We start from the raw sequence: 27,214 nt of genomic DNA, 5'->3' as shown, positions 1-27,214 counted from the left end.
AGATTGGTAGTTAGGAAACCAAGAGCTTAGGGGGCTTCTATGCAACTGGAAGATAAAAATGGGAAACTGGGCTAATGGAGCAAGAGGCAACTATATAAGAACAGAGAGATATTATGGGCCAGAGAGCAATGAAGATGAACAAACGCTGGAAGAAATGACTGATGGAGATCAATGGGAACTGGCAACTAATGGAGAACTTCAGGAGATGGCGCACGTGGTGGAGAATGGCAGAAGCTGGTAGTGACACAAAAGAATAGCAGGAGTTGAATGATGGAAAATAGCAGGAACTGTTTAGTGGCAGAAAACTGCAGGAGCTGGTAGTGAGTGGTGATTATCAGCGGGAAGTGGCCCTAAAGGAAACCAGTATGAACTGTTGAGTGGTGGAGAACAGCAGGGGCTGTTCAGTGGTGGAGAACAGCAGGGGCTGTTGAGTGGTGGAGAACAGCAGGGGCTGTTGAGTGGTGGAGAACAGCAGGGGCTGTTGAGTGGTGGCGAACAGCAGGGGCTGTTGAGTGGTGGCGAACAATATAGGCTCTTGAGAGGTGGAGAACCACACGGACAGATGAGTGATGGAGGACAACATTGGCTGTTGAATGGTGGAGAACAGCAGGAACTATTGAGCGGTCAAGCACAGCAGGTGCTATTAAGTGACGGACAACAGCAAGGACTTTTGAGTGGTGGAGAACAGCAAGGGTTAATCAGTGGTAGTGAACAGCGCATGCTGTTGAGTGATGGAGAACTGCACGGCTTTTCAGTGGTGGAGAACAGTGAAGTCTGTTTTATGGCTGGGACCAGCGGGGGCTGTTCAGTGGTGGAGGCTACTGGATGGTGGAGCACAGCAGAGGCTATGGAGCAGCAGAGAACAGTACGGGCTACTGAGTCGTGCAAACACCATGGTCGGTCGAGAGAGCCCAGTACAGGATTGTGAGTGGTGGAGCACAGCATAGGCTGCTGAGTCACTGAGATAAGTGTGGAAGAACAAAAGGAACTATTGAGTGCTGGAGATCAGCGGGGGCTCTTCAGTGACAGAGAGCAGCAGGCATTGTTGAGTGGTAGAGGACAGCAGAGGCTACTGTGTGAGAGGGAACAAGAGACGCTAATGTGTGGGGTATAACAGCAGAGTCTGCCGAGGGGTGGAGCCCTGCAGGGTCTGTTGGGTGATGTCATGGGTGGGGAAGAAGGCAAGGTCAATACAGAAGTGGACAAAGTGAGCCACTTGGTAGAGAGGTTTGATGAGGTGGCAAAGGGGCAGAGATGGTTCATGAAATGAGCTGTGTGGTAGGGTAGGTTGACCTGATGACTAGAGGTCACAGAGGCTGAGATCTTCAACAGGGCGAGTTGTGCCTACTAGTAGAGAGGTTGGACGAGCCGAGTCACAGGTAGCGAGGTTGGACGGGGTGAGCAGAGGAAGCAGGATTAGAAAGGAAGGAGGACATAAGAGGTACATAGCTAAATTGGCTTGACCATGCAACTAGGGTCACAAAAAGGTAAGAGATGTCTAACAAGGGGAGAAGCCGGTGTCAAACACTAGATTCATTATGAGTAGAAGTAGCTGGAACCTGTTGCCTACATAGTGCTGCGATGACTGGGCCTACCCTTCCACCCAGCTCTGCACTGCCCATAGACCAACAACGTAAACAGATGCGTCTTCATTACGAGCAGGGGCCTGTCCGGAGCAAATGAATGAAGGGACAGGACCTTCTGAGGAGAGATGAGATTGAATGAAACAATGGTCTGTGCTCGACAAGAGAAATCCCTTGTCGCAGATATTGGCGGTCTTTGAAATGACGCGCTGTTCACTTCTATTAAGTAAAATAACCTTTGAAGTAGTACTTAGGAGCGGTGAGAATGTTTTTCTCAGGTCCAGCTCCCATCTCGACTTTCACGCTAAGCTGAGCTCCTAGGCGCTGCGGATTGAAAGTGATGGTGCAGCCTTTTTGCATATAGATAGCACCGACTCTAAGATGTCAGTCGATAACCTAATGAAAACCGAAGTGCCTTTCTTAATACTGGCAGAAAATTAATTGGAGGCAGCTTGAGGGCGATTCCTCAGGCAGGTCACGTTTGCCAAGGGACGGTATCCCAGACGTGCCAAACTCCCGTCAAAGGGCGGATGGAAAGCTGGACAGTAGGGAGTGGGAACATTAACTGTCCTTGATGTAGGGTGGGATCGAGTAAAGTTTAGCGGCGCGGACTGGGAGATCCCGGCTCTGCCACACCACCCGTGTCTGATCCTGGGCCATTATTTCATTTGCCTCAATTCGCGGATTGCCTACTTTCGGAAGAGTTACATGTTGTGCTATATTATGTTATTTTATGTTTTTGTGCCATTGCATGCCACGTCCTTTTATGTTAATTTGTACAGTGTCACATTGCCATCAGTGTGGCCTTGCAGTAGGCTTCGTGTACCTTCAGTCCCTGGTGTTGAGGATTCACTCGCAGAACAGTCTTTTTTCCGATTATGTAGGATAATCAGTAGTGTAGTTGTGGCTAATGTTAAGTCTATATACTTGGCTGTGTATGTATGTACAGCAGGAGTTTTTTTTTTTTTATAAATGTGGGTATTTGCTTGCTACACGACTGGTTTGTCTATTACAAATTAAAATGGATTAATAATTCTCACACTTGCCTACACTACTGTCTTTTATAAGACTTTTTCTTATCTATAGTGCTTCACTCCACACTTGTGTCCTTTCATATTACTCAGTTTAGTGGTGCTCAAATTACCAGCTTTGGAAGGATGGAATGCAGAGGCTGCCTTACCACAATTCTAACTTTCAAGCTTTGACTAACTGCAGATGTCAGTCACAGGTATTTAACTCAGCAATCCATATTTCCAGGTGTGTATTACGCTAGCTAACACTATAAGTATCCTCTCGCCCCTTCTCTATGGCGGTATTACCCTCACACCCACATGCATAGCTCTTGCACCGTTATCTCCTGGCTACTGCTATACATGCCCGTCTTGTTTAAGGATATCGAGCAGAGGCCTTAGGAGCCCCATACCTTCAAGAGTTTCAGGATAATCTAACCATGTAAATGAGTATAACATTTGGAAGCCTGCAACTTGTGATGTGTCTAATCACCTGTAACAAGAAATAGTTGGCAGCTCATCTGTAATTTCATACAGTTGAGTTGGGACATCATAATGTCTTCTGCCAGAGGCAACACTCAAGTTGTGGAGTTTAATTACAACTGCAATTTAAACAACGAAAACTGGTGTTTTATTTTTGATCAGAATAAAGGAGAGATGGGCCGCAACATGTTTTTTTTTCTCCATTTAGTTCATTACAGAAATAATCTCTCTGCATGTTATTGCTCATTTTGAGATTCTATCTTTTTAAAACCTGATTTACATTAAACCGATGCTATTATGTTTTTTCAAGAAACGGACAGGTTTAATCTTGGACTTCAGATTCCACTTTAATTCTTCGTGGCTGCAACCATACTATTGCGTTCATATGAAGGAGCAAGACACCAAGGACATCAGTTAAGTGGGTCGTGTGAAGGGCGATGGTGTGACCATCTTTTTTAAGCAATAAAATACTGTCTGCATCACAGAAATCCAGCACCTTACAAAGGAACGTTGCCTTTGGACTCATTCTTCTATATGGGCAGAGAACTCCAAGTTGACTTGCAATATCCTTATAATACAAGGCAGAACTTACTTTATTTTACCCTAATTTACCCTAATTGCATGTAAATACATCTTCTGCGGCTATACTTTAAATCTGGTATGGATCCTGCCCTCCCATTGGACGCCCCTAATCTAGTTACATAGTATAGTTGAAAGAAGTTATGCCACCAAAAACAATCAACAAGCTTCTGCTGACCAAAAATTTGTATGACATCGAGGAAGGGGAAATGCCTAGAGCACCCTTAGCCAACTGTATTTCAAAGGATTAAAAATAACATTCTCAATCGGTGGCATTCATACACCAGCCAATAATGTTAGTTGTAGCTAAAGCTTGTACACAGTGATGCTTCCTCACTAAGAGCTCATTCAACCCGGCCTTAACGATCACTATGGAGGAACCAATCAGATTACATGCTCATCGTTGGACCTGCACTGCAGTGTATGTTATCCACACAGTAATGGCTGACATGCCCTTGTAATGACGAACTAATACATGCATGAATACATTCACTCGTGCACCGTCTGTGCAGGTAAGGCTGGCACGTGCATATGTCTCCCGTTCATGTTACTTCCTTGGTACATACGAGACACATACACACCAGAGCAGACATCTAGACACCATACATCTAGAGACTGAGACCGGAGAAAACCTCCCCACTTCACAAGACAGAAAATGATTGGTTTTATCAATGGTCCTTTTTTTTTTTTTTAACTCTTTCTCCTCTGACTTTTACTCCCTTCATTTCTTGGAAGTCTGAAGCAGAGCGGGAGTGTTTCAAGTGTCTGTTTATTCTGGGCTCCCACAATTTTGTGGACTCTCCACTGGGAGGTTTAGACATCGTGTCACCGGTACTCTCAGTGCTGGGCGTCGACCCTAAATCTAAAGGATTCCAAGATCCATTTTAAATAGAGACGTCACTTTGGAACTCCGCCTTTCACACTAAAAAGAATCGTTTGAATAGAAGATGTAAGACTTTCATACGGAGACAAATTGAAGAATTAAGGGAAACACGGGTAACTTTAACAAGGGGGTTGGGCTGGGTACCGGAAAGATACTAAACACATATGAATCTAAAAACCTTACTCAACACCCACTTTTAGGGCCTGATTATTAGTAGACCGGATGGGAAACGCCGGTGCAAGACCAATGGACCCAATTTTACTGTCTGGAGAATTCAGCCAGTAAAATCCCCTTGGGGAGGTCTGAACTGCAACCAGGACCTGTCCCTTGCCTCCACCCGAACATCAGAGAAACCACGGGTGTCATGTAGTGGTCCCGTAGCTAGCCTTCTCTGCAAAACATTCCCCACTTCTATAGAACATCAGAACAAGACCAGCCTCATGGCAATTCTTTTAGGTCGAGCAAGATAAAAGGTACTATGCCACTATGTTGAATATTTACCACAGTGCATCAATTACTAGAGTTAATGTTGTGCAGGTCTCCTTACTTGTAGAATGTTACCACTCATGTAATATCCACATAAAAGGAATACTTGTGTTTTAAGTTGATGTAAGAGCAAATAGTAACAGTAGTCCTGTGCTCTGTTTAGCATAAAAAAATAATTTCTCATGCGAGACCTCAGAAAATCTGAGAGAATCACCATCTGCCTAGACAAGCCATATGACTATAAACCGATGTTCATTGTGTGACTTGTTTCATATAACAATCCCCATTAGCCAATCTTCACCGTTAGGGCAAAGCGGAGTCTTGGGTGGGTTAAGCACTGTTGTTCCAGCATCAAGATTCGGATCTACTGGTTAGTGGTGATTTGAGCCTAACTCAGAAAATCTATCAGCGTGAGTACAAAAATTGTGGGGTACATTATATGGTGTCCAACATGGACCCCCTCTCCAAAGGGCATCTGATGGCCCAGAATGCCAAAAAAACTGAGCACACCTGATCAGGGGCATCCGGATGTGTTTAAAAATTGTCCTCAGACTTAAGGAAAGTGTCTTAACTTTTTCCTTTTTTTTTTTTTTTTAAGGAAGATTACCTACCATATGTAATACAGAAAGTGCCTTTAGGGCACTTAGCATCACCAGGACAAACGGGAACACTGTTATCAACATATACACCACACACAAATAAGGGACAATTAAACAGGCACTATCCAAAATGCTGAAGCAAGTGAAAGGGATTTACTCGAAGTGCATGGAGTACGTACTGCACCAGTGAGTGCTAGAATTGCAGGCACAGCTCAGATACCCACACACGCAGAAGAACTAGGGATTAAAGTAAAAACCTGTTAGAAATGGGTTCTCCAGTTGGCAGTCGGTTTGCACCCTGTCCAAGTAGGGACCCTCACTCTAGTCAGGATAAGGGAGATACCCGCTCAGATAACCCCTGCTCACCCCCTTGGTAGCTTGGCACGAGCAGTCAGGCTTATCTCAGAAGCAATGTGTAAAGCATTTGCACATAACACACAGTAATAAGTGAAGACACTACAAAAGGACACCACACCAGTTTTAGAAAAATAGCCAATATTTATCTATATAAAACAAAACCAAATACGATAAAAATCCAACATACAGTAATAAAAATATGAATGCTGCAAGATGTACTTAACCATACAGTTCCTTGAAGTCGATAACTCCACCTGGGGCTATCACGGCGTCGTGAACAACAAAACCAAAAGTTCAAGCTGGCCTATGCGTCGCGGGCCAGCTGCGGTGTCGGGAAGACCAACAAACAGTACCTTGGATTCGCAGGGCGTCGTGACCCTCGCGGTGAGCTTCGGAGAGCGGCGTCGGTTCCGGAGCCAGTGCAGGAGTCGTCGGGCCCTTGAAGTCACGCACCTCGGGGATCGAACTCCGGGCTGATGAAATCAGGTGCGCTGGTGGGGATGGCATCGGGGCTGCAGTGCGATGCGGAACAATGCGACGTGCGGTGCCCACAGGTCACGGTGCAGGCAACAGCTCGGTGACGGCGTCCAGCGGCGTCGGTGAGGCAAGGGCTGCGGTGTGAAGCGGGGCGGTGCAATGTGCGGTGTCCACAGGTCACGGTGCAGGCAGTGGCGGCGTCGTTGCGGAAGCACAGTAGTCGGTAGGCCCAAGCCAGCGGTGCGTGATGGGACGGTGCTTCGTGACCCTCACGAGCGATGTCCACAGGCCACGGTGCAGGCAAGGATGCCTGGTGACGACACTGGAGCCCATGGTGCTGGCATCGGTGGACCGGGGCTGCGGGACGGGACGGTGCTTCGTGCTCCTCACGAGCGGTGTCCACAGGCCACGGTGCAGGCAGCGGCGCCGGTGTCAGCAGGAGCGACGTCGTCGGGAATGCCCAGGCTGTGGTGTGAGCAGGTGACGCCAGAGTGCGGGGCCCTCAGGTTGCGGTGCGAGCAGCGGCTCGGTGAAGTCGTCCGATGACTGCGTCGGTGAGACCAGGGTCGTGGTGCGAAGCGGGGCAATGTGACTCCATGCAGCGTCGGCAGGTCATGGTGCAGGCCAGTGGCGTCGTTGGCGGCGTCGCAGTGGTTTCTCCTCTTGAACAGCACAAAACACACAGTTCCCTGTGCTGCAGGTCGAGGAAACTGAAGTCTTTGGTGTCCCTGAGACTTCCAACAGGAGGCAAGCTCTACTCCAAGCCCTTGGAGAATTTTCTCAAGCAGGACACCCAGCAAAGTTCACCCTTTGCACTCTTTTCAGGCAGAAGCAGCAACTGCAGGCCAGTCCAGCAAAGCAACACAGCAAACGGACAGTACTCCTCCTTCAGCTCTTCTCCTGGGCAGAGGTTCCTCTTGATTCCAGAAAGATTCTAAAAGTCTGGGGTTTTGGGTCTGCTTTTTATACCCAGTTCTGCCTTTGAAGTCTGCAAACTTCAAAGCAAAGTCTCAAGTGTTTGCAAGATTCTTCCTTGTCCAGGCCAGGCCCCAGACACTCACCAGGGGGTCGGAGACGGCATTGTGTGAGGGCAGGCACAGTCCTTTCAGGTGTGAGTGACCACTCCTCACCCTCCCCTCCAGCACAGATGGCTACTCAAGATATGCAGGCTACACCCCAGCCCCCTTTGTGTCACTGTCTAGAGGAGAGGTGTGAACAGCCAACTGTCAAACTGACCCAGACAGGGAATCCACAAACAGGCAGAGTCACAGAATGGATTAAGCAAGAAAATGTCTACTTTCTAAAAGTGGCATTTTCAAACGCACAATCTTAAAATCAACTTTACTAAAATATGTATTTTTAAATTGTGAGTTCAGAGACCCCAAACTCCACATGTCTGTCCGCTCCCAAAGGGAATGTACACTTTAATCAGATTTAAAGGTAGCCCCCATGTTAACCTATGAGAGGGACAGGCCTTGCAACAGTGAAAAACGAATTTAGCAATCTTTCAATGTCAGGACATATAAAACACATCACTATATGTCCTACCTTAGCCATACACTGCACCCTGCCCTGGGGGCTACCTAGGGCCTACCTTAGGGGTGTCTTACATGTAAGAAAAGGGAAGGTTTAGGCCTGGCAAGTGGGTACACTTGCCAAGTCGAAGTTACAGTCAAAACTGCATACACAGACACTGCAGTGGCAGGTCTGAGACATGATTATAGAGCTACTTATGTGGGTGGCACAACCAGTGCTGCAGGCCCACTAGTAGCATTTGATTTATAGGCCCTGGGCACCTCTAGTGCACTGTACTAGGGACTTAACAGTAAAACAAATATGCCAATTATGGATAAACCAGTCCACAGTACAATTTATATGGGGAGCACTTGCACTTTAGCACTGATTAGCAGTGGTGAAGGGCGCAGAGACAGTAAACCGGCAAAAACAGAGTCCAAAACCAGGAGGTCAGAAGGCAAAAAGACAGGGGAGACACGCCAAAAAGCTGCCAGGTCTAACAAAACCTTTAATATGATAATGGGGCATTGATTATTCCTCGACAATGTAGTCATTAGGAAGTATATTTGAAACCTTAGAGATGGCTATCCAATGCAAGCCTTCAATCGCGGTATTACTCAAGGTTGTTAGATTCAAGTAGAGCTTGGACCTCACCGACAGGTGATCTAGACATGGAACTGATAGGTAATAACAACACAGCAGCAGAATTATTCCTCGAAAAAAGTGATGAAGCACTTTTGGTTGTATGCCAGAGATCTGTGGTTACTCTGCAAGACAGGAAACAAGCAAAGTTATGAATGATTAACTCTTAGGTGTTTGTTCCAATGGTAAGGGACACTCTGGGTCCTAAGCTGCTAACGCCCTGACGCTTAAATGTGAAAATGAAGGGAATGCCAAGAAAAAGAAATAGGATATGCATTCAGATCTCAAGTGAAAGCTCAGAAGCCCAGGGTGGATCTGCAAAAAGAAGTTTCACTATTACCGTACAGCTAAAGGCTAAGGATATATATTTTAAGGGATAAGAAAGAACTTGGGGCTCCAGATTCCGCTGAGGAATACTAATCTCTCTCCCTGCAAAATCCAGATAAAAGTGTGTTTTAAGTAACAGAGAACATATTATCAGGTAACTGAGGCGAGCAAGGCAATCTTACTACAAAGTGTAGTGACATAGCATTCGTTTGTGCAGTCCCTTGACATCACCATAATTCAACAAACCACTAACAATTTTTTTTTTAGACAGAACAATAATCATGTGAAAAGATGTGTTGGTTTGGCATTTTATCTGCAACATCAGATGTGCACTCTTAATTTACGTATTTTCTTGAATTGCTGGTGTCGCACTGGTGGTATCTGGTAGGCTATGGGGGGCACGTGTTTCTGCGTTCAGTCTTTATTGGTCAGAAATGCTTGTTGCAAATCACATATATCATTGGGTTTAGAGGTAGAGGGATGCAGATTAGTATAGGGTTTGCCATTTGTTTACAGGGTGTAAGGGCTCCAAGCCAGCACAGGGTAGCTGGGGTGGGGGAGCTCTGCTCAACCTGATGGTGACATCTTTGGGCGAGGATCAGTGCCATGGCTATGTATGTGGGTTCTACCACCAGTTCTGTCATCTCTACAAGTAATTTAAACATGTCCTCAGTATGACACCATAGGAGAGCAAGTCTATGTGCAGGAAATCAGCATCTACATCTTTACATCGCAAGCAGTGCTCTTTGCTGAAGAGCTGTAAGCTTGCCAGTATATGGAGAAATAAGTAGTGGGTCACTCTGGGCCGACCACTCATGGGCACTTCTTTAGTTTGCATACAGTATTGTTCCCACTGCTGGTCACTAATATGTATGCCCAGATCTCCTCCTCACTCATCTACACTGAGATGTATCCTGGAGGCAGAATCCATCATAGTGGCATATTGTTTAGAGACAATTTATTTTGGACTAGGAGCTGCTATAAAGTATGAAAGTTGTCTACGTTCTGTAGGTTCCTGGAAGAAAGTGACACATTTATCTCCGAGTATTGCTCTGATCTTACTACTAGATTGTATCAAGCTAGGTTCTGCTAGGTACAAAAACAACTTCTTCATGTGTTAGGAACACATTGATTCGAAATAGTGTACCAATTTTACGTACATGAAGTTGTTTATGGAGAACTGCCTTGAGTTCAGTTGTCAGCGGTAATGCAGGATTATTAAGAAGTGGTAAGAAAGGAGAATACATCCAAAGTACATCTAAATTGCTGATCAATTTACGCCAGCCATTGACAATGCTTCAATTGGGTTGATGGCCTTAGGGTGTCTGGACATTACTTGATTCAGGGATGTGTTAAGAATTGCTGGATCTGCAATGTCTGTTTTCACCGTCACATATGGCACTGCCACAATGAAATGGCGTCCGTAGCAAGCAAAATGGGTTTGTGCATAATGTAACAGTGTGGGTCTGGTCCCTCCTGGCCTCTGTCTCAGTACACATTTATCAAGATGGTCCATTTTATCCTGGGCTGTTTGCCTATCTAGATAAGCCTAGTTAAGAGTTTGTAGTGAAGCAAAAACGTAATGTGTGTGGTATAGTGGGTTATTTACAACCCGGTAAAGGCACGTAGGAAGCACAACCATTTTTATTATTGCAATTCTGCCAGTGATTGACAAAAGTAGTTTAATCCAGTGTTCAGTTTTCTTGGCAAGTTTAGCAATGGCATTGTCATAGTTTTCCCTTCAGACTGTATCAGTGTCTCGGTATGTCTGAATAACCAGATATTTTACTGAGGTTGTGTACCATGATAGTGGGTAATCCAAGCCACACTGGTGTTTGTTGGAGATTAGGTGGAATAGAGTGGAATTTCCCAGTTTCTAATGAGTCCAGATATAGCACTGAATTTCAAGAGCACCTTGATAAAAGGGGGTAGGCTATGAGCCTTGTTTTTTTGTTTTTACAAAGACTACAAGATCATCAGCTTATTGCCATACAAGGATGCATCTCATAGTGAAGCTAAGTTCCCTTTGTGACCGCCAATATCAGTAGCGAAGTGCAGTGACAGGCTATTATAATTACTGTATAACAAGGATGTGAGCTAGGGAAGGCCTACTGCAAAGGTGGACACGGAATATGAATTGAGTGATGGGTTAAAAGATATTTTTTTTAATTCAATGAATTACTGATAACGTTGAAGATGTGAGCTCTCTAGTATAAAGTGAAATATTACCTATGGTACCCATAGGATCTACTTAGAAAGTTATCAATACGGATTGCAATTGATAACTATTTCGGTTTTGCCCTTGATTTGAAAGAAGAAGCATGAATTGAGAATTATTACGCTATACGTAGGAATATAGTGGCTAATTTAATACATGTTCCTAAAGTACAGTGGAAGACAGTAAGGTGCATTGACGTTTGATGCCTGTATTGTAATCCTTTACAGCTTTGAGAAGGCGGGGCTTTGTTCTTTGAAACACTGTTTCCAAACGTGTGAAATGTTGTGTAAACTAAAGAGTTTGGATGAATGTTGGAGTAAATAACTACATCTTGCTTCGACCTTCACATCTGGGACGAATGAAAGAATAAAAAGGCTTTTTAGGTAACGCTATTGATTGCTTTCCTACAATGATATATCACTGTGTATAATTACTGTCAGATGGTGCTCAGAAGGAATTGTTTTTTATATGTTTAAACAGCCACATGAGTGGGTTTCTGATATATCAGTGGTGTACCAGACCATAGGCTCAACAGCATTACCTTATGAGGTAGGATGGAAAAAGGGACTGAAAAATGCTAGATAAACCGCATATGTGCACACTTTTCTTATGTTTGACAAGGTTACATTTGTCACAAGCCTTGATGCACGTTAGCATAGTTTGACTTTTTGATTCAGTAAACATAGTACTGCTAGGCTCACTGCAAGCTTTTACTAAGGTATTTTTTTTTTTTTTAGCTTTATTCCTGCTGCGGGTTAGGAGAGTTTGGATGTTTTAAATTGTCACAGATTTTTTGCATATTTTCTGTGCGTTATGACTGCTGGAGAAGATGGTTTCCGTTCTTTGCCACATTCGCCAGAGGTTTGCTTGCCAGCTGACCTTGTGCGAGTACTGCATGGAAACTTCCATGTGCTTTCCAGTAGAAGTCATTTGTCTCATGTACCAAATGCAGACACTGACTGGGAAATGGCCCCACCTTGCTCAATAGACCTTAATGCACTGCAAAGGAACAAAAGAGTCCAGCAATCGTGGAGGGGCAAGAAGAACGGCCAGTTGCTGCGGAGAAATCCTGACAACTGGGACTCCGATGTGATGCCTACTAGCAATTCAGGTGTGCATAAGGGCATTCATAACTAGGTATATATAGTCAACTATTGCATATTTAAATGTAGTTAAAATCTAATAGGTTAGGCATGTGTGATGGACAATTTGTGGGGTATATCCAGCTTTCACTCAGAATGTAATTTTTGAGATGCTTATAATTATGTTGATAATTCTTGTTCATTTGAGTTGTACAAAAATACCAAATATTAAATTCCAATAAATTAACATTGTGTGTGCTAATTTAAGGGATAAGGGTGGAGCTCTAGTATATCACCTACAAATGTACACGATTCTCTGATGGGTTCTCTTTTGATTCATAACACACTTTCTCCACGTGTGCAGAATGCAACCAGAACGGCAGGAGTCACCTGCCAGCTTTCTTCTCCTCTGAAAAACTCATTTTCTTTTAGGAGTACAGAAAACCAGAGTGACCCCAAAATTCTTAGGATATATTACAGAGAGTAACCAATGCCATAACCTTTGCATACTATGATAATATGCGGGTTTCCACATAAAGCAGTGACGGGCTGCAGGCTTACCACAGTGTAATCACAATCTTGCTTTTAAAGACTGATGGTATAGTCTTTGCGCAATAAATAAGTCGAGACCACTAACTTTGTTGTAACATTTGATAACAAATAGGTTAAATACATGGCATTTAACATAATGTTTCCCAATCAAACGATCAGTCCAATTGCCTTTATGATTGGTTTGTCACCAAACTAAAGCCTGCTTCATTGAGTGTAAGATTTCCCTAAAGGCAACATCAGCAATACAGTCATAAAATTGTAAAATTACAAATGCACAAATATGCATAAATATGTAAATAAAAATACAGTTGGCCTGACAGAGTATCACTGTTCAAAACGTCTACCTCATGTTTGTTAGAGGGAGTAACCAACACAAAACTGCCTACTGTACTCATCTGTGAGATTCCTCTGACTCTCTACAGCTGTTATTATAGTGTAGTAGAACTACAACCTTAAAGTTCTATTGGTTTAACATTTGTTTTTCCCCCCCCCCCCACAACAAGTAAGTCAAGCCTACTGCCTTTGATGTACATTTTCAGTATAGACAGATCAGACATATGGTATGTGCCATAACATTTCCCAATGAAACACTCACCTTCCTAAAGAAAATAATGTGGATATATGTGTGATTGATGTAGTGCCAGCCTTTCTAAAAAGCAATGGAGTATTTCACAAGCTGAGTGGCTAACTATGCAGATATTGAGCACAACAAAGTGTGACTGGAATGACCATAGATGCAGCACCCTAAAGACTAACTTGCTAATGACTAAAAGAGTGCGCATATTATTTTTTCAGACGTAAAATGGGAAAGCAAGCCCCCTAATGACCTGACCTACAAGAGCTTTTAAATCATGTGGGTGCCTCTATCATGTGGTTCTTCAAATTTTCAGCCAACCTGAAAGAAAGGGCTTGCCTACCATGGATGCCAACTTGTAGGGGCACTGGCACTTGCGTACCAGTAATATTTGAGAGATATTTCACTTGAGGGTCTTGTGAGTGCACCCCAAAGCACTGGGCGCTTCTCGCGAGCCGAGGCAGAGAGTCTTTCCTTTCATCGTGTCAATGGAGTTGAGTTGGTTCTGCGGCTACGAAGCTTGACCACAGTATGGGCGGGGACAGCAGACGATGCTGCCACAAAGTGCTCGCACAGCGGTCGTAAAGTTTTAACAAGTTCCATTGCCTTACAGAAGTATAAATGTGTACCCATTACACATCAGCACATGAAGTGCCAGGTTTACCCATTTACCACTTGACTGGTTATCCATTGATTCCTGGAACAAAGGGCAAACATCAAACTGAAAGGTGATTTTCAAAACTCTAAAGGAGTTGCCAAGTGTCAGGTGTGTCACCCTCAAGCAGTCGTTGATTTTCAGACACCCTTGTGCTGTGTTATGTTTGTTTTTAGCATTTTAAGTAGAGGATGAAAAACCCTATATTTTAAGGGTCACCAGCCAGCCATGCTGGTGAGCAGAAGCGGCAGGCAGCAGAGAGGGTTGCATGTACAGGTACAGAAGTAGATATCTGGCAACACAATTAACAGCATAGTCCAAACTTTAAAACTGATAGAATTGCTTACATTCCTCAAGTGGATAAACCCACTACAGCTTTTCCTAATGTATGTCCAAGGTCAGGGTCACGTGTCCCAGCCTCCACCAATAATGTTGTGAACTTGGCTCCCACGCTGCCTACAATAGATGTAGCAGAAAGGTAGGCTTCAGACCGGAAGTAAATAAGGGAAGGAGGGGGAGAAGGGGGGAGAAGGGAGGAGAGGGGAGGAGAGGGGCAGTACGGGTAGGGATGGTCAGGTGTCACTGGGAGCATTCACCCTGCAGTCTAACATGGGCACTGCATGAGCTAGCAGCATAGCATCCTTTCGGAACCGATAAAACGACTGCGTCGGTGCTGGGTTGCTATAACATCTGTTATTTACGGCACTTAAAGACGTCGCCGATCCCGCCTTCCATAAACAGGCAGTTATTATGCTAACATTATCAGCGGCAGCGCCACCTCTGGGAGCCGGCGGCGGCCCACATTAATTAAAATGCTGTTTACCAGCAGCTATTTCTTCCCGCCTCCTGGCTAGGTCTGCAGCTCGTCACCCCTCGCGGTGCAAGAGGGAGGCGGTCACCTGGGGTGCACCTCCGCGTGCCCACATATTGCAGAGGTCATGGGGTCACAGGGCCCCTACGGGTTTCGTCCAACGTCACTTACCTGTACTGTGCTTGAAAGTGCTCCTGCACAAAGCTGTGTCCCACCGGCGGCTGGCTGTCCGTCTGCTGCCCCCCGACACCTCCTTCCGGGCTGACGGGTTCACTCTACAGGGGAGAGAGAGAGAGAGAGGCGGGAACCGTGAGTGCAGGCTGCGTCAAACCGGGGACTACGTGCACCTAATGTCAAGTGCCAAATTCTGGCATCATGCGGTTAAACGTCATAATATTGTGAACCCAAACGTCATCTGGACATAAATACTGTGCCCCTAGATATCATTAACAACCCCCCCCCCCATGGCTGTAGATTTTCAGGTAGTATTTCAATGGAGCAATATTTTTGTCAGAAAATGTTTTGGTCACGATAATCCAGTATCCATCTCTACAGACTGTCCGCTCCTAAATAATGCTAAACGTACAGGCCCACAGAAATGTTATTGGATCCACACAATACGTATTACATTTATGGCAATTCTGGTTCTCTTCGACTTAACTCTCTCACCATTTATGACTGATCAGCAATTCCCACCGCTGCTAGGAGCGCTCCAAAAGATGCAGTCACTTTAAAATTATGAAGTGGAATGCTGCATGTGTGCCCATCTATGCTACAGATGCATCACCAGCTGCCTGAACTTTGTCAATGCTCGTAAAGGGGATGTGAAACGGGCATTGTGAAGGAGATCCATTCCTTTCAGCAAGCAGGCCAGGAAGATGAACCCTGTCTCGTTTAAGGACTGGGCCAGTGCTTTAAATGGGCCAGTACTCTCCGGTACTGAGTACCAGCACTTTTTTATTTTGAGAGGGAGAGTACCGGCATATCTCAAGAAAAACGTAATACTTTTAGTTAGAGAGTACCGGCGCTTCTCACAAACAAGCACTTCTATTTTTCCATTTAAAGCACTGGACTGGGCCACCAACTGAGCTCAGAGAAGATCAGTCTGGAGGAATGGCTTCTGGCAGGCAGAGCTGTGGCTTCGCAAAGCAGATGAGCAAGACAAGGGATGCCAAAAAATCCTTGAAATCTTACTGTGGGAGCTTTGGGAAACCCTTTCTCATGTCTAAATGTCTATATGAACAGCTTTAAGAATCGGTCACATTAGAGACCCGCGATCCTTCTTGGCCTTTGAGTGGTGTGCTGCAGATAGCCATGTTGCTTAACTTTCTACCTGTCTGGGATCTCCCAGCCAACCTTCGGAGAACAGATGAAAACCAGCCAGATCCCCCAAAGCCCTCGAGAGAGTCCCTCACCAGAGACAATGGGAGTACCAGCCAAACAAAACAATGACCAGATGTGTGTAAACCCATGAGGAACTGCTCCCATCCACCATGTGAGCTTTTACTGAAAGTGGGGATACCCTAACCCGATCCCTGATAGCCCCTAGCCAGCAATGGGCATGACAAAAGCTTATACCCCATCACTAGCCTTCAGATACGTGCAAGAAAAGTGTCCTGAAGTTGCTTAGTGAACCCCTCAATGCAGACAGGCTTTGAAGATGCGCAGTAACCAGCTAGACCCTGCTCCACCAGATCCTATGTTATTAATCTCTACTCCGTGGTCCTGCTACTGTTTCTGCCGCAGCTGATAATGGATTACAAAAGCACTGCTTCAAGGTGGAAAGGGGAAAGTGAGTGAATCCCTCTTCCACTTCACCCTAGACAGAGGACCATTGGCACCACGTGGCTAGCACCTATGAGGCCAGAGTTATATAATCCTCAATTAACAACAGTATGTCTCATAAACGTGGTAACACTTTTGAGCACAATCGGCTGCTCAACCGATATACTAGTTTCATTTGGTAACAGTAGGCTATCCTGGCACCTGGGTGCCCACTGATTCCGCACTGTTTAAACCACCACTGGTATAACACAATACATTGGTTCTGTTGATCTATGGTGACCCTCTGATTGCAACTGTGCAGTGCCAGGAGACCCTAAGGATCTGGGAAGACTTGAACATTTAACACTAACAAGAACTAGCAAAAGTATAACTTTATCCAAGTTTGACCTAGCTTTGATTTCAGTTTATTTGACGTGGTTGTATTATTTGAAGCCAGCTATACAGAATATACATTTGGGCGAGAGCCAGCAGTGAAAGCCGCACGGTAATGACACTTTGTTGCATGTGCCTTCTATCCGCGTACCTACAGGTCAGGGTTAAGACCTTCAGCACTGAGGACAACTCCAGAGCTATCCGTGCTGCTGAGCCCTCGTATAATATTGGTCCGCTGTTTCCTATGACGGGTTTTGCCAAACCAATCGCGGATCGCGCACCTGGACCAATCAACGAACCAGGCTAGAAACATAACCCTTTGTTTTTCAATGTCTCATGAAAGGTTAGGCTAGTAACAGGGAACAACCACCACTCTTTCTCGTTTATACCGTAGTGTCATTCCGGTGTTTTTATTAAAGTGGAATTTCTTTTTAAGCAATAACCTGACAGGTAGTCTTACTTTTTCAATGGCAGTGAAAATAAATGTAGTACGTGCAACACCATAATCAAAGCAACTGTACTATTAAAGGCAATTTTTTTACTATAGTGAAATGGTCACATTTGAGGTTATTACCACAGTACAGCAAAGTCGACATTAGACAGTGATTACTGACTCACAGATCGCATTTAACAATTAACTGATACCTCTACAATGTGATTTTACCACATTGCACAAATGTAACCCCTTGCATCCTGGTTTTCGGTGATAGTTTGTTTTTTAAACAAATGCTTCTGAAAAATTCTATGACGTAAACCATATATTCAGAAGAGCAGAGTATAATATGCTATTTGTTACCATTGTTAAGGGAGGGTATAGGCTTCATGGCCCACTCAAGGCTTTGCCTTTACTGAGTCATGGACCCTCCCCACACTCAACAATGGTAACAAATTGCATATTACTCTCTGCACAGCTGTATATATATATTATGCATTCTTTGTCTAATAATTGTGTTGAACTATATCATTCTCAATCATCACACCACCTCCCATGAGCTAATCCATGACCGCTCAACACAAATATCCAGTCAAGGACATTTTAGAGCCTTCTGGTCAGTAGGGAAAACGCACAGTCCCAATCTGATACCACTAAGTTGTCCATTATAACTTCAAGAATCTGTCAAAAGGTAAGACGCATCTTTTAAGGTAAGCCATGTGGGTCACCAACATGACATTAAACTATTTATAACAATCATATCAAAATCACTACATTTTGTTTTTTTCTGTGCTGGAGCCTTCAAAATACCTGGCCCTGAAAATGTAGGCTACCAAGAGTACTACACAGATTGGAGTGCAGTATCTGCTTAAAACAGTTCAATGTCAATGGTATCTTCGATTTTTATACTAAACTCCACAAATTTACAATTTTTCTGTACCAGGGTATTCAGAAAATGTGGCACTTAAAACTACAGGTGCTAATTTACAACACTCAAAGCACTGAGCAGAGAAGCAGAAGCTCCAGTAGCACACAGAGCCATGAACAGCACAGACACACCAGTACAAATATCCATCACACAAGCAGAACAGTATCGGCACAGGCAGCAGTATTGCAGACTCCCATTGCCTTCCCCTGAGCATTTCCGCATCTTTAGGTTTTCTTCTCAAGCTAGATTTCCTCGGAGGGGGAGGAAGGGGATTAGTAAAACCAGAAGGAAAGGAAGGTTGTTATACAATTATGCACTGTGGACATCACAGCTAAGGATTATGTTTAGGATTCATGTGGTCTATTGTGTCTACTTCTCAATGCCTCAACTGGAGTATTATTACTACTTTTTGAGGCAGCATCTGGAGTGTTCCATCTGGTACAAGAGGACTCATGTGGAATGCTGTGTCGTGTTTGAAGTACTGTATTGAATTATCAATGACTTAGCTAGAGTATATGGAGTAGTGCTAGCTCATTTGGGGGTTACCTGTGACACGGAAGGTCTCAATCTGGAAACAACCTCAGATGTATTGTGTTTGTTACTGGAGATTTAGGAGTTATGTGACCATTTTGGGAGGCCAATAAAGTGAGTATTTTGTCACTTCCTAGGTGGCACAAATGAGGCTTTGTGTCCAATAGTCTATCACGCAGAGTGTATATAATAACTCTCATTCATTCAATCACTTTGTTCATGAATTCATCCCTCCATCTATTTACTCATTTCAGGTGCCCATCTCAGGCAGACTGCGTCCCTTTCTAACAAACTGGCTTGAAGTGTTGTGTTTAGATCTGGGGGCCAACTCTGGCGCATTGTATCAAAATGTGGATGCCTTATCTAGACTGCTGTATTCTATTCAGCTCTGAAAGCCTGATGAAAGTCAGCTCAAAGATGTGTCCAGGTCAAGAAATATCACTTCAATAGTGATGCTTGTAAGTAGCTCATGCCTGGGGCTGAGGGCTTGGATGATGATGATGGGGCTTCAAATACATTAAACAATGACTATTATAAATGGCCTGCAGCCTGAGATTTAAAGCACAGGTATGCTTCATTCTTTAAACTGGTTTGCAATAGTTTGTGTACATCATCACATTGGACTCCGGTTACCTGCTGCTTTATTCTTGATGCTCACAAGACAATGACTACTTGCGATGTTAAGAATTTGTAAAATGACTCTACCCTTAAAGTTGTCTGACAGAATCCCTTTCAGTGGGTCATGGGACACACAGGGGTTATTGGGCCCGACTGTGGTGGTTGAAGCCTTTTACCCTTGATGTCTCTGGCCCATCCTACTAAGCATCCTGAGCTACTGGGCAAAGTACCCATTCTGCAATTGACTCTCAGCCGTAGCTGTGGATGAGCAGTATTGGTAATCACAGGTCAGAGACAGACACTCACCTTCTAAAAGATCACCTTATGATTCTGATGCATTTACATTGCAAGAACATGAATCAGATTTTCCATCAACTGTCTTAGCCTTGAAGGAAAGTTGAGACCATGTTGGCTCATAATTTACCTGATAAGAAAGTACAGACTCAGCTCTTTGCCTTGCATGGCTTTCAGTCTACAAAACTCTTTGACATAGTTTCTGCTTTCTTAACTTCACTATCCACCTTCAGAATAATAAGGGAAAGTACACCTCAAAGCTGCAGTAGTTCTGTAAGTCACAAAGTTGTTGATGGTTTGCACAGACATTACGAGCTGAGCTAGGAAGCTGGAATTAGTGAGGTGTGTAGTGACCATCATCTTATATGACAATTGGTTGGATCACCGATTCTGCCAACACCTGTTAAATTCCTTCCCCAAAACCACCACAGTAAGAGTGTGCTATTGAAATACATGAATGTCGATCATGTACCAGAGCACATTTCATTCCTTTTCCTAAACACTTGATTTGAAAAATAGTAATGAATAGTGAATTGTTACTGTAGACACTCCCTTAACAATAAAGTCTATATTGTTTAAAAGTGAGTCTATATATCAACTTCCTCCCTTTAAATCAACTTTAAAGGAGCAGAGGCCGCATTCATATTACCAAAGATAATTGATTGCGCTGTTTCATGTACAGTAAACAGTATCAGTTGGTATTCACAGAGCATAACTTTCAGCTTGGAATTGTTTCTTGGTGCTGAAATGAAGAATTGTTTCTGGTGCGCTATGAGATTAAAAGAAAGGTTTTGAAGCATTTCTAAATTGAGTGAGAGACTGACACATTCAAAGCAGATATAGATTGTATGCTCTTCAACATGTAAAAGCATCAAGTCGTGTATTCACCCCTTCCTTTTTGGTTCTGGTGCAGTGGTTCACAACTGCTAGATAGCACACAATTCTCTATGGTGATGCTCATTGCTTAAGCCTGGACAATACTATCCTCTCTTCATTATGGTGTAAAAAAGGCACGATGGCACATATACACTCTACAACTGAAAAACAGCTGCAGCTCATGGTGGTGGACAAAACACCAAGGAGCCTTGCGTTGGTCGTGGAGGTGGTGGTTTACCATCTCAACTATTGTAAGAACAAAGACATGAGGGACGTATGCAAAACCATCCCCATGTTTCAAGGTTTGAAGGACAGCTCTGCTTGCCTCATCTCCGGCCTTAAGATTAGCCATAAAATCCCTGTTTTGACTACAAAAAGCCTTGAGATCGACCTGCCCTAGCTCAAAAGCCCTTAAATAAGTGCACCCATGACCGTCCCATCCTCACCAGCCCACCAAATGGTAAGGCCTCCCTGAAAGTGCAACCTCTCTACAAGGCGAGGTATGAGTGCTACAGGAGGACAAATCTCCACTAACAAGGCTCAACTCTAAACCCAACAACACGGCGTTAAGTAAAGCAGTGAATGGCCACCTACTTCTTTCCGCCTACCGTCACTGGTCCCTCTGACTGACGGGCTAACAGTCCCCACCTCTTTACCCTCGCAAGTTTGTAAAAGTCTTTCTAAGTGGTCATTCAAGTGGCTCTTCACAGGAAGCAAATATCAGTGAAAGAAAGAGCCCTTCTACGTGAGTTAGGGCCACGTGATACGTGTCAACTAGATCTGTCATATGCAGTAAATGAATCTTACAATGTTTGTGTACGAAAGGGGTAATGCATGCATAACCAATTCCTGCAATGTCTATGCTAACAATAAGCAATGTCAAATGCCTCAATTCATGCAATGCCTGTGTAGACACTTCCTACAATGCCTATGCAAACAACAATGCCTGCAATTCCTGTGCAAACAATTCCTGCAATAAATATGCAAATAATAAACAATTCCTGCGATGCCTGTGTAAACAATTCCTGCAATGACTATACAAACATACAATACCTGCAATTCCTCCATAAAAAAATCTTGCAATTGCTAAGTATAGGTTTCCTGTAGTGCTTATGCAAACAATAAACCATTCCTTCCTTCCGCTCCTGTGTAAACAATTCCTGCAGTGCCTATGACAACAATAAACAATTCCTGCGATGCCTGTGTAAACAATAAATCTGAAAGGGAGTTCTGCAGGCACTAACTGAGGCCTGCAATGCACACAACATGCATGTAAAGAAATGCCACAAGCACGCGCTAAGGAGCCCCCTCTGCAGAGCACCAGCTCTCAGCCGGCGGGTCGGTCAGGTAGGCGCCCCTTCTGCAGTCTTTTCTTGCCTAGATTTATCACGCTTCGCTGCCGACAGCCTTTATTCATAAACCTGCCAAAGGATTCTTTACGAGCCATCGCGGCAGCCATCTCTCCGCACTCTTCATTTGTGGAGTTGACAAATACGGCCATACTTTTCAGAGACAGCAAAGCCAACTCTGGCACCTGTTGATGCTTAACTGTTATTTAAGGCCTGCTGGTTGCCGCCGAGTCTGTGGTCGTCTGTCCCCTCCGTGCCCTGCCTAGAAATGCACTTTACCGGGAAAGCAAACCACTTTCTGCCCGTGGAGGAATAGATGGCAGGTGCACTTAATCCAGTAACTCCGTGAATCCAGCCTCTGCTAGGAAAATCGGTGACAGTCTCAAAATCCCAGAAGGCCCAATCGACCGTGACATCATCCCAAGATCGAATAAATAAGAACCACAAAGGGAGGGCAACACCAGTTATTTGGAAGACTAGCCGGGCAGCTATGAAGCATCAAGGGGGCCACAGCGGTGCTACAGAAAATGCCAGGCCTCAGACTAAACACAGCTGTAAATTCAGAACACAACCTGTGAAAATAACTGTATGTACGCGGTTTTATTGCAAATAGTCCAATATTGTTAACTGGTGATTTTTAATAGTTTTCTCTTTGATTTTGTTGTGCCCCAACACTTTTCTAGACAGAGTTCAACTCTCACACAAATACAAAGACTAATGATGAAATCTCAGTCGGTGGCATGGTGTTGCCCCCTTAGACCCACAAGTGCTGGTGTTAGGGCTCAGGGGCCAGCGTGGTAAACATTTTGCTCTCATACTGTGAAATGGTGAAATGTTTGTGAAATGTTTGACTGGATTACTGCTGAATGACTTCAATATGAGCACCCTTCTCGGGTCACGACTCATTCCTATTTACCCTAAGTGTACAGTTGCCTAAACTGCCTCAGTGTGGGGGCATATGGTAAAGGTACTCTAACATTCCTCTGATGTTAAGATGCTAGTGATCGTCGAAAACATCACTACTTCCTACAATTAATTTCCACCTTTCCACTAGTGTTGTGGGCGGAAGTAGGTCTTGCGTATTTTGGGCATCAATGCAGCCTTTCCATGCCAGTTTCTTAATTCGTGAATGGACCAGGTAAGTGTTGCAAATTGGCCAACAACAGGAGAGGAGTGCAGTGGCCAAAGCTGCGTCCTCACACTGCGCTGGCTCTTACACCAACAGAACGCACACAAGGAACTTGGAGAATCACTATAATCTGGTCACAGACACAATAGGTTTGCACACTGGTTTAAAATAAGTTGTGAACGGCTTATGTCGCAAGAAAAAGAGGGACGAATTTTAACAAGACAAAATGTTGACGTGTTTCAATCTGTTCTATTCACTAGCAGCTTCAGTGAAATTGTGCTAAACCCAGGTGGAAATGGCATTCGTGTGGATCTTTCTGTCCTCCCGGGAGATACACCACTAGGATCCCATTCTCCCAGGAGGATCAGCTATCAGTGATGGTCCATCTGGCCTCAGCCACCGATAACAATCAAATGCATCCTTCACAGGAATTTGCCTGGGAGAAGACTACATACCAGGTTGACATGCAAAAGACAGACGCTCTGGTGCAACCACGTACCTCCCAACTGGTACCACCCATTCCTCTTCACCTGGTTGCAACAGAGCATCAGCTACTGTTGAGCCTACTGCTACTAGGTGTAAAAATCGTGGAGGACAATGGAGAAAATAAGGAAAAATCCACTTGATTATGAAGAAGATTCCTTTAACAGCAAACATGCCTTTTGAAAGAAACTGATTATAGTGAAGAGACCACAGTGAATTATGATGTAGAATAAGGAAGAGGCCAAACATCGCTTAAATCATCTTAAAACTTGCCCTTTCCCTATCACAAATCCTACCCATTAAAAAAATGTTTAACCTCGAGTTAACATTAACTATAGTCTTAAAGATAAACCTAGGCACAGTGAACCTTAGCTTTAACTATAAATCGAACCCTTATCATTACTCAAACCTAAACCCTAAACACAGCACTAACTGAAAGCCTATCAGTGACCTCAATCTGAACCATAACCTACACTGAACTCTACCAAAACCCTAGCTGCAAAGAAGTTGTCCAAAATACATATCCAACATTTAATGGATTTTCTATATTATATCTTAAAATACACATTGTCACTTTTCGTTGTTTTATTTTTTGTTATATTCGGTTTCTTCATTTTCGGCTATTGCTTGCACAACGTTTTCCTTTCTCATGGTCACCCAATGCACAAGGAGGATAGGCAATGTGTGTTGACTTATTAACACGGAAGTGTAGCGTCTGTACATGAAGTGAGCAGGTCAGCACCAAAAGCATCCCCCTTTTCAGTATTCTAGATTTGCTGTTGCTGGCTACACCTAGCTTGTCCCCACCTTCAGCTGCCTCCTGGGGCCTGCAACACCGATAAAGTCCTCTAGAAATCCCAGGGCCTGAAATCCAACCCCTATATTTCTTTTGTACACAGGTCTCGTCTACCTAACGTGTAGCAATAGAGACTTTTGGCTGGGTTTAGTATGACTGCTGTCTTCAACTAAGTGTCAAACTCATAAGGGATTAATTTTAAAACAAACCCTTATCCTCTGCATGTCATTGCTTAAACCAGGAGCTTTTTGTCTCTGAAGCTGCCAATGCCAAGCAAATAACTCATCAAGACGTTTCTTCATGGGCGGAAAAGCTCGTCAAGGCGGCCATTTTATGGCAGATGGCAATGTTTGCTTTGAGGCGGAACTTCCTGTTATGTGGCATCAGTGCAAGTTTAAAATGGATCAGCCTGTCACTCATATTGTACCCAAAGTGTCTTTACAGGTCAAGACAGGAAGTTCACCGTCGACTTGGAATTTAAGTATTACTATCCTGTTGGCAAGCAGTTTTTTTTTTCTTTTTTTTTTCTTTTTAATGTACCTTCAACATGCCGGTTACAAACAAGTGTCTATTAGGCTCCTCAGTTCAAAGGAGGTGTGATAGAAAAAGAAAATGAGTCAAATACTGTGCTGAGAGGTCCCCGGACTTGGAACAGAGGGGTGAGTTAGGAAGTGATTTATATTGCAAATCAAACAGGTAAAGATTAACTGCAATCACCAGGTCATGAAAAAACTGCTTATTTTTCAAAATGTGTTCCTGGCTCCCAGCGTCATAGAATCATACGGTGCGATACTGAGTGAGTGTCTTAACTCCAATGCCTCTGATTTAAATGAGTGGTGATGGGATGTAGCTCTTTGGAAAGGGTTAAAGGGACAGTGCGGGTCATTCCAAATCATGGAATATTTTAAACAAATATGATTATCATATGCTTTTGCGAAGCGAGGAGGGCGGGCATGGCAGACAATGGGCCTAAAAAAGTCAATCACAACCTAATTAATAGTCATGATGGATGGATAGAACAGTGCCTTTTCAAATGCAATCACACAAAGCCACTTACAACAGATAAAGGAGAGGGCACCGGTGGCTACATTAATTGTAAAATAATATGGTAGACTAATGAGAAGCGTGCAGCAAATACGGATACCTGGACTCCCAGGGTTAGACAGAGTGGACATAGGAGGGAGGAAGTGGCCATTGGGTCTACTCTGTAAAAGTACAGGAGTCTCCGTATTTCACGCTGCAAAAGCAGAGCGCCAAGTGGCGATTTTTTCAACACTGCGCCCTAACATTCTTCCTACTTCAATGAACATGCTGGATAAAAAAAAAAAAATCGTTTGTATTTTGAAAATTTCAGCTGAAATAAAAATACCTTACTTACAGTTAGTCACTATTGTAATTATTCTTTTGAGACTTTCCCCCTTTTTAACCTTTCATTGAGAAAACCGTTTCATTCTGTTCTGTGAAATATATAGGGGTTGAAAAGGTCGCGCGCCTGTTCCCTGTGGTTTCGTTTCCCTGGCCTACACACACACCTTTTAAGGCTTCAGAAGACGGACTAATCAAAACCGTAACAAACCTTAGTGAATTGATAATCTGCCGCATCTCCACATCATTTCAGAGGTACCAGCTTATCAAAGAGCCTCCCTCTTTGCACATGCTCGGGTTATTCTCGCTGTGTTACAAACAGCATGCATGCACCCTTGCTGCAAGGACAAGCCATCAACACAATACTTGCATAGGCTTCCAAGTAGCTCCTTTAGAGGAGGTATGATCACTGGATATCATGGCACTACATACATGTATGCAGGGCCGGCGTTAGCACTGGTGGCTTCCGGTGCGACAATCTTTGTTGGCACCCCCAAATTACCTCCTTCGCCACAGAATCTCTAACTACCACCCTTCAAGGGTGCCACTCATCTCCCCATAGCGCCTCTCTCGGGCATATTGAATTTATTTGTTAGCTCTACTCATACAAATGCAGGCTGTCAGAGCACTTTATGTCACATACACGCTAGACAAATCATGCAAGTGTGTAAATCAGTGTATAGAAAATGTTACATAATACTTTGAGGACCTCAAGGTGTAGGAAAAACATGTCATCCATATTGGTAGGAAATACATTTTAAAAGTACTTGTTCAGGAGAAGCACAAACTCAGGATAGAAAATCTAACAGTGGTTGGGGCTGGTGTTACTAATAAGAATTTGTTTCTACCCAAACGAACCCTTTCTAGCAAGAAAAGACAGGTGTTATGGGGGGAGAAACATAAGGTTTTAAATCTGTGTCTTACAGTTTGTAAATTACAATCCTTCTAATGAAGAAAAGTGAGCTAAAACCTGGCATCAAAGAGCTGCGTGCGAACTGCAAGTAACCAAATGATCCTGCAACAAAAACAGTAATCCACTGAGCTATTTACATAAAATATAATTCTATGTTCGACAAGCTACATGTGCTTTGCAGCAGGCACATTAACCATCTGCACCACTTAACAAAACTGCTAGAAAAAAACTATTTCTTCTGCAGTTTCATTAATCTCCGGAGTTATCATGACTTTTTTACCGCCTTTATATTGCTGGGCACACAAAGAGCTCTCCAGCTAGAGCTTTCAAACCCATACAATATTTAAAATGCTACACCTCTCCAGCTCGGCGCGCGGGGTGATGGCACTGGTCGTACAACCCTATTGCCCACCTAGCATTTACAACATATATTCTGCAACATTAGAAGTTGAAGTGCATTAAAAAATATCGACACTGTGATCCTGAGTACAATGGGAGCAGGGTCAGAT

The 27,214-nt window shown here is 43.9% G+C and overlaps 1 protein-coding gene across 1 annotated transcript in view; it reads right to left on the bottom strand.

Annotated features, from left to right (window-relative positions):
* USP43 (ubiquitin specific peptidase 43) overlaps positions 1-27,214 on the bottom strand; it is a 750,310-nt gene that overhangs the window by 467,327 nt on the left and 255,769 nt on the right. Inside the window, exon 3 of the mRNA XM_069200325.1 lies at positions 15,005-15,108. Coding sequence (XP_069056426.1) covers positions 15,005-15,108 — 104 coding nt within the window. The remainder of the gene's footprint in view (positions 1-15,004; positions 15,109-27,214) is intronic.

The sequence above is a fragment of the Pleurodeles waltl genome, chromosome 7, assembly GCF_031143425.1.
Source record: "Pleurodeles waltl isolate 20211129_DDA chromosome 7, aPleWal1.hap1.20221129, whole genome shotgun sequence".
In the NCBI taxonomy this organism is placed as follows: Eukaryota; Metazoa; Chordata; class Amphibia; order Caudata; family Salamandridae; genus Pleurodeles; species Pleurodeles waltl.
The sequence above is the reverse complement of the archived record's forward strand: the minus strand, read 5'-3'. Positions and strand labels throughout refer to the sequence as shown.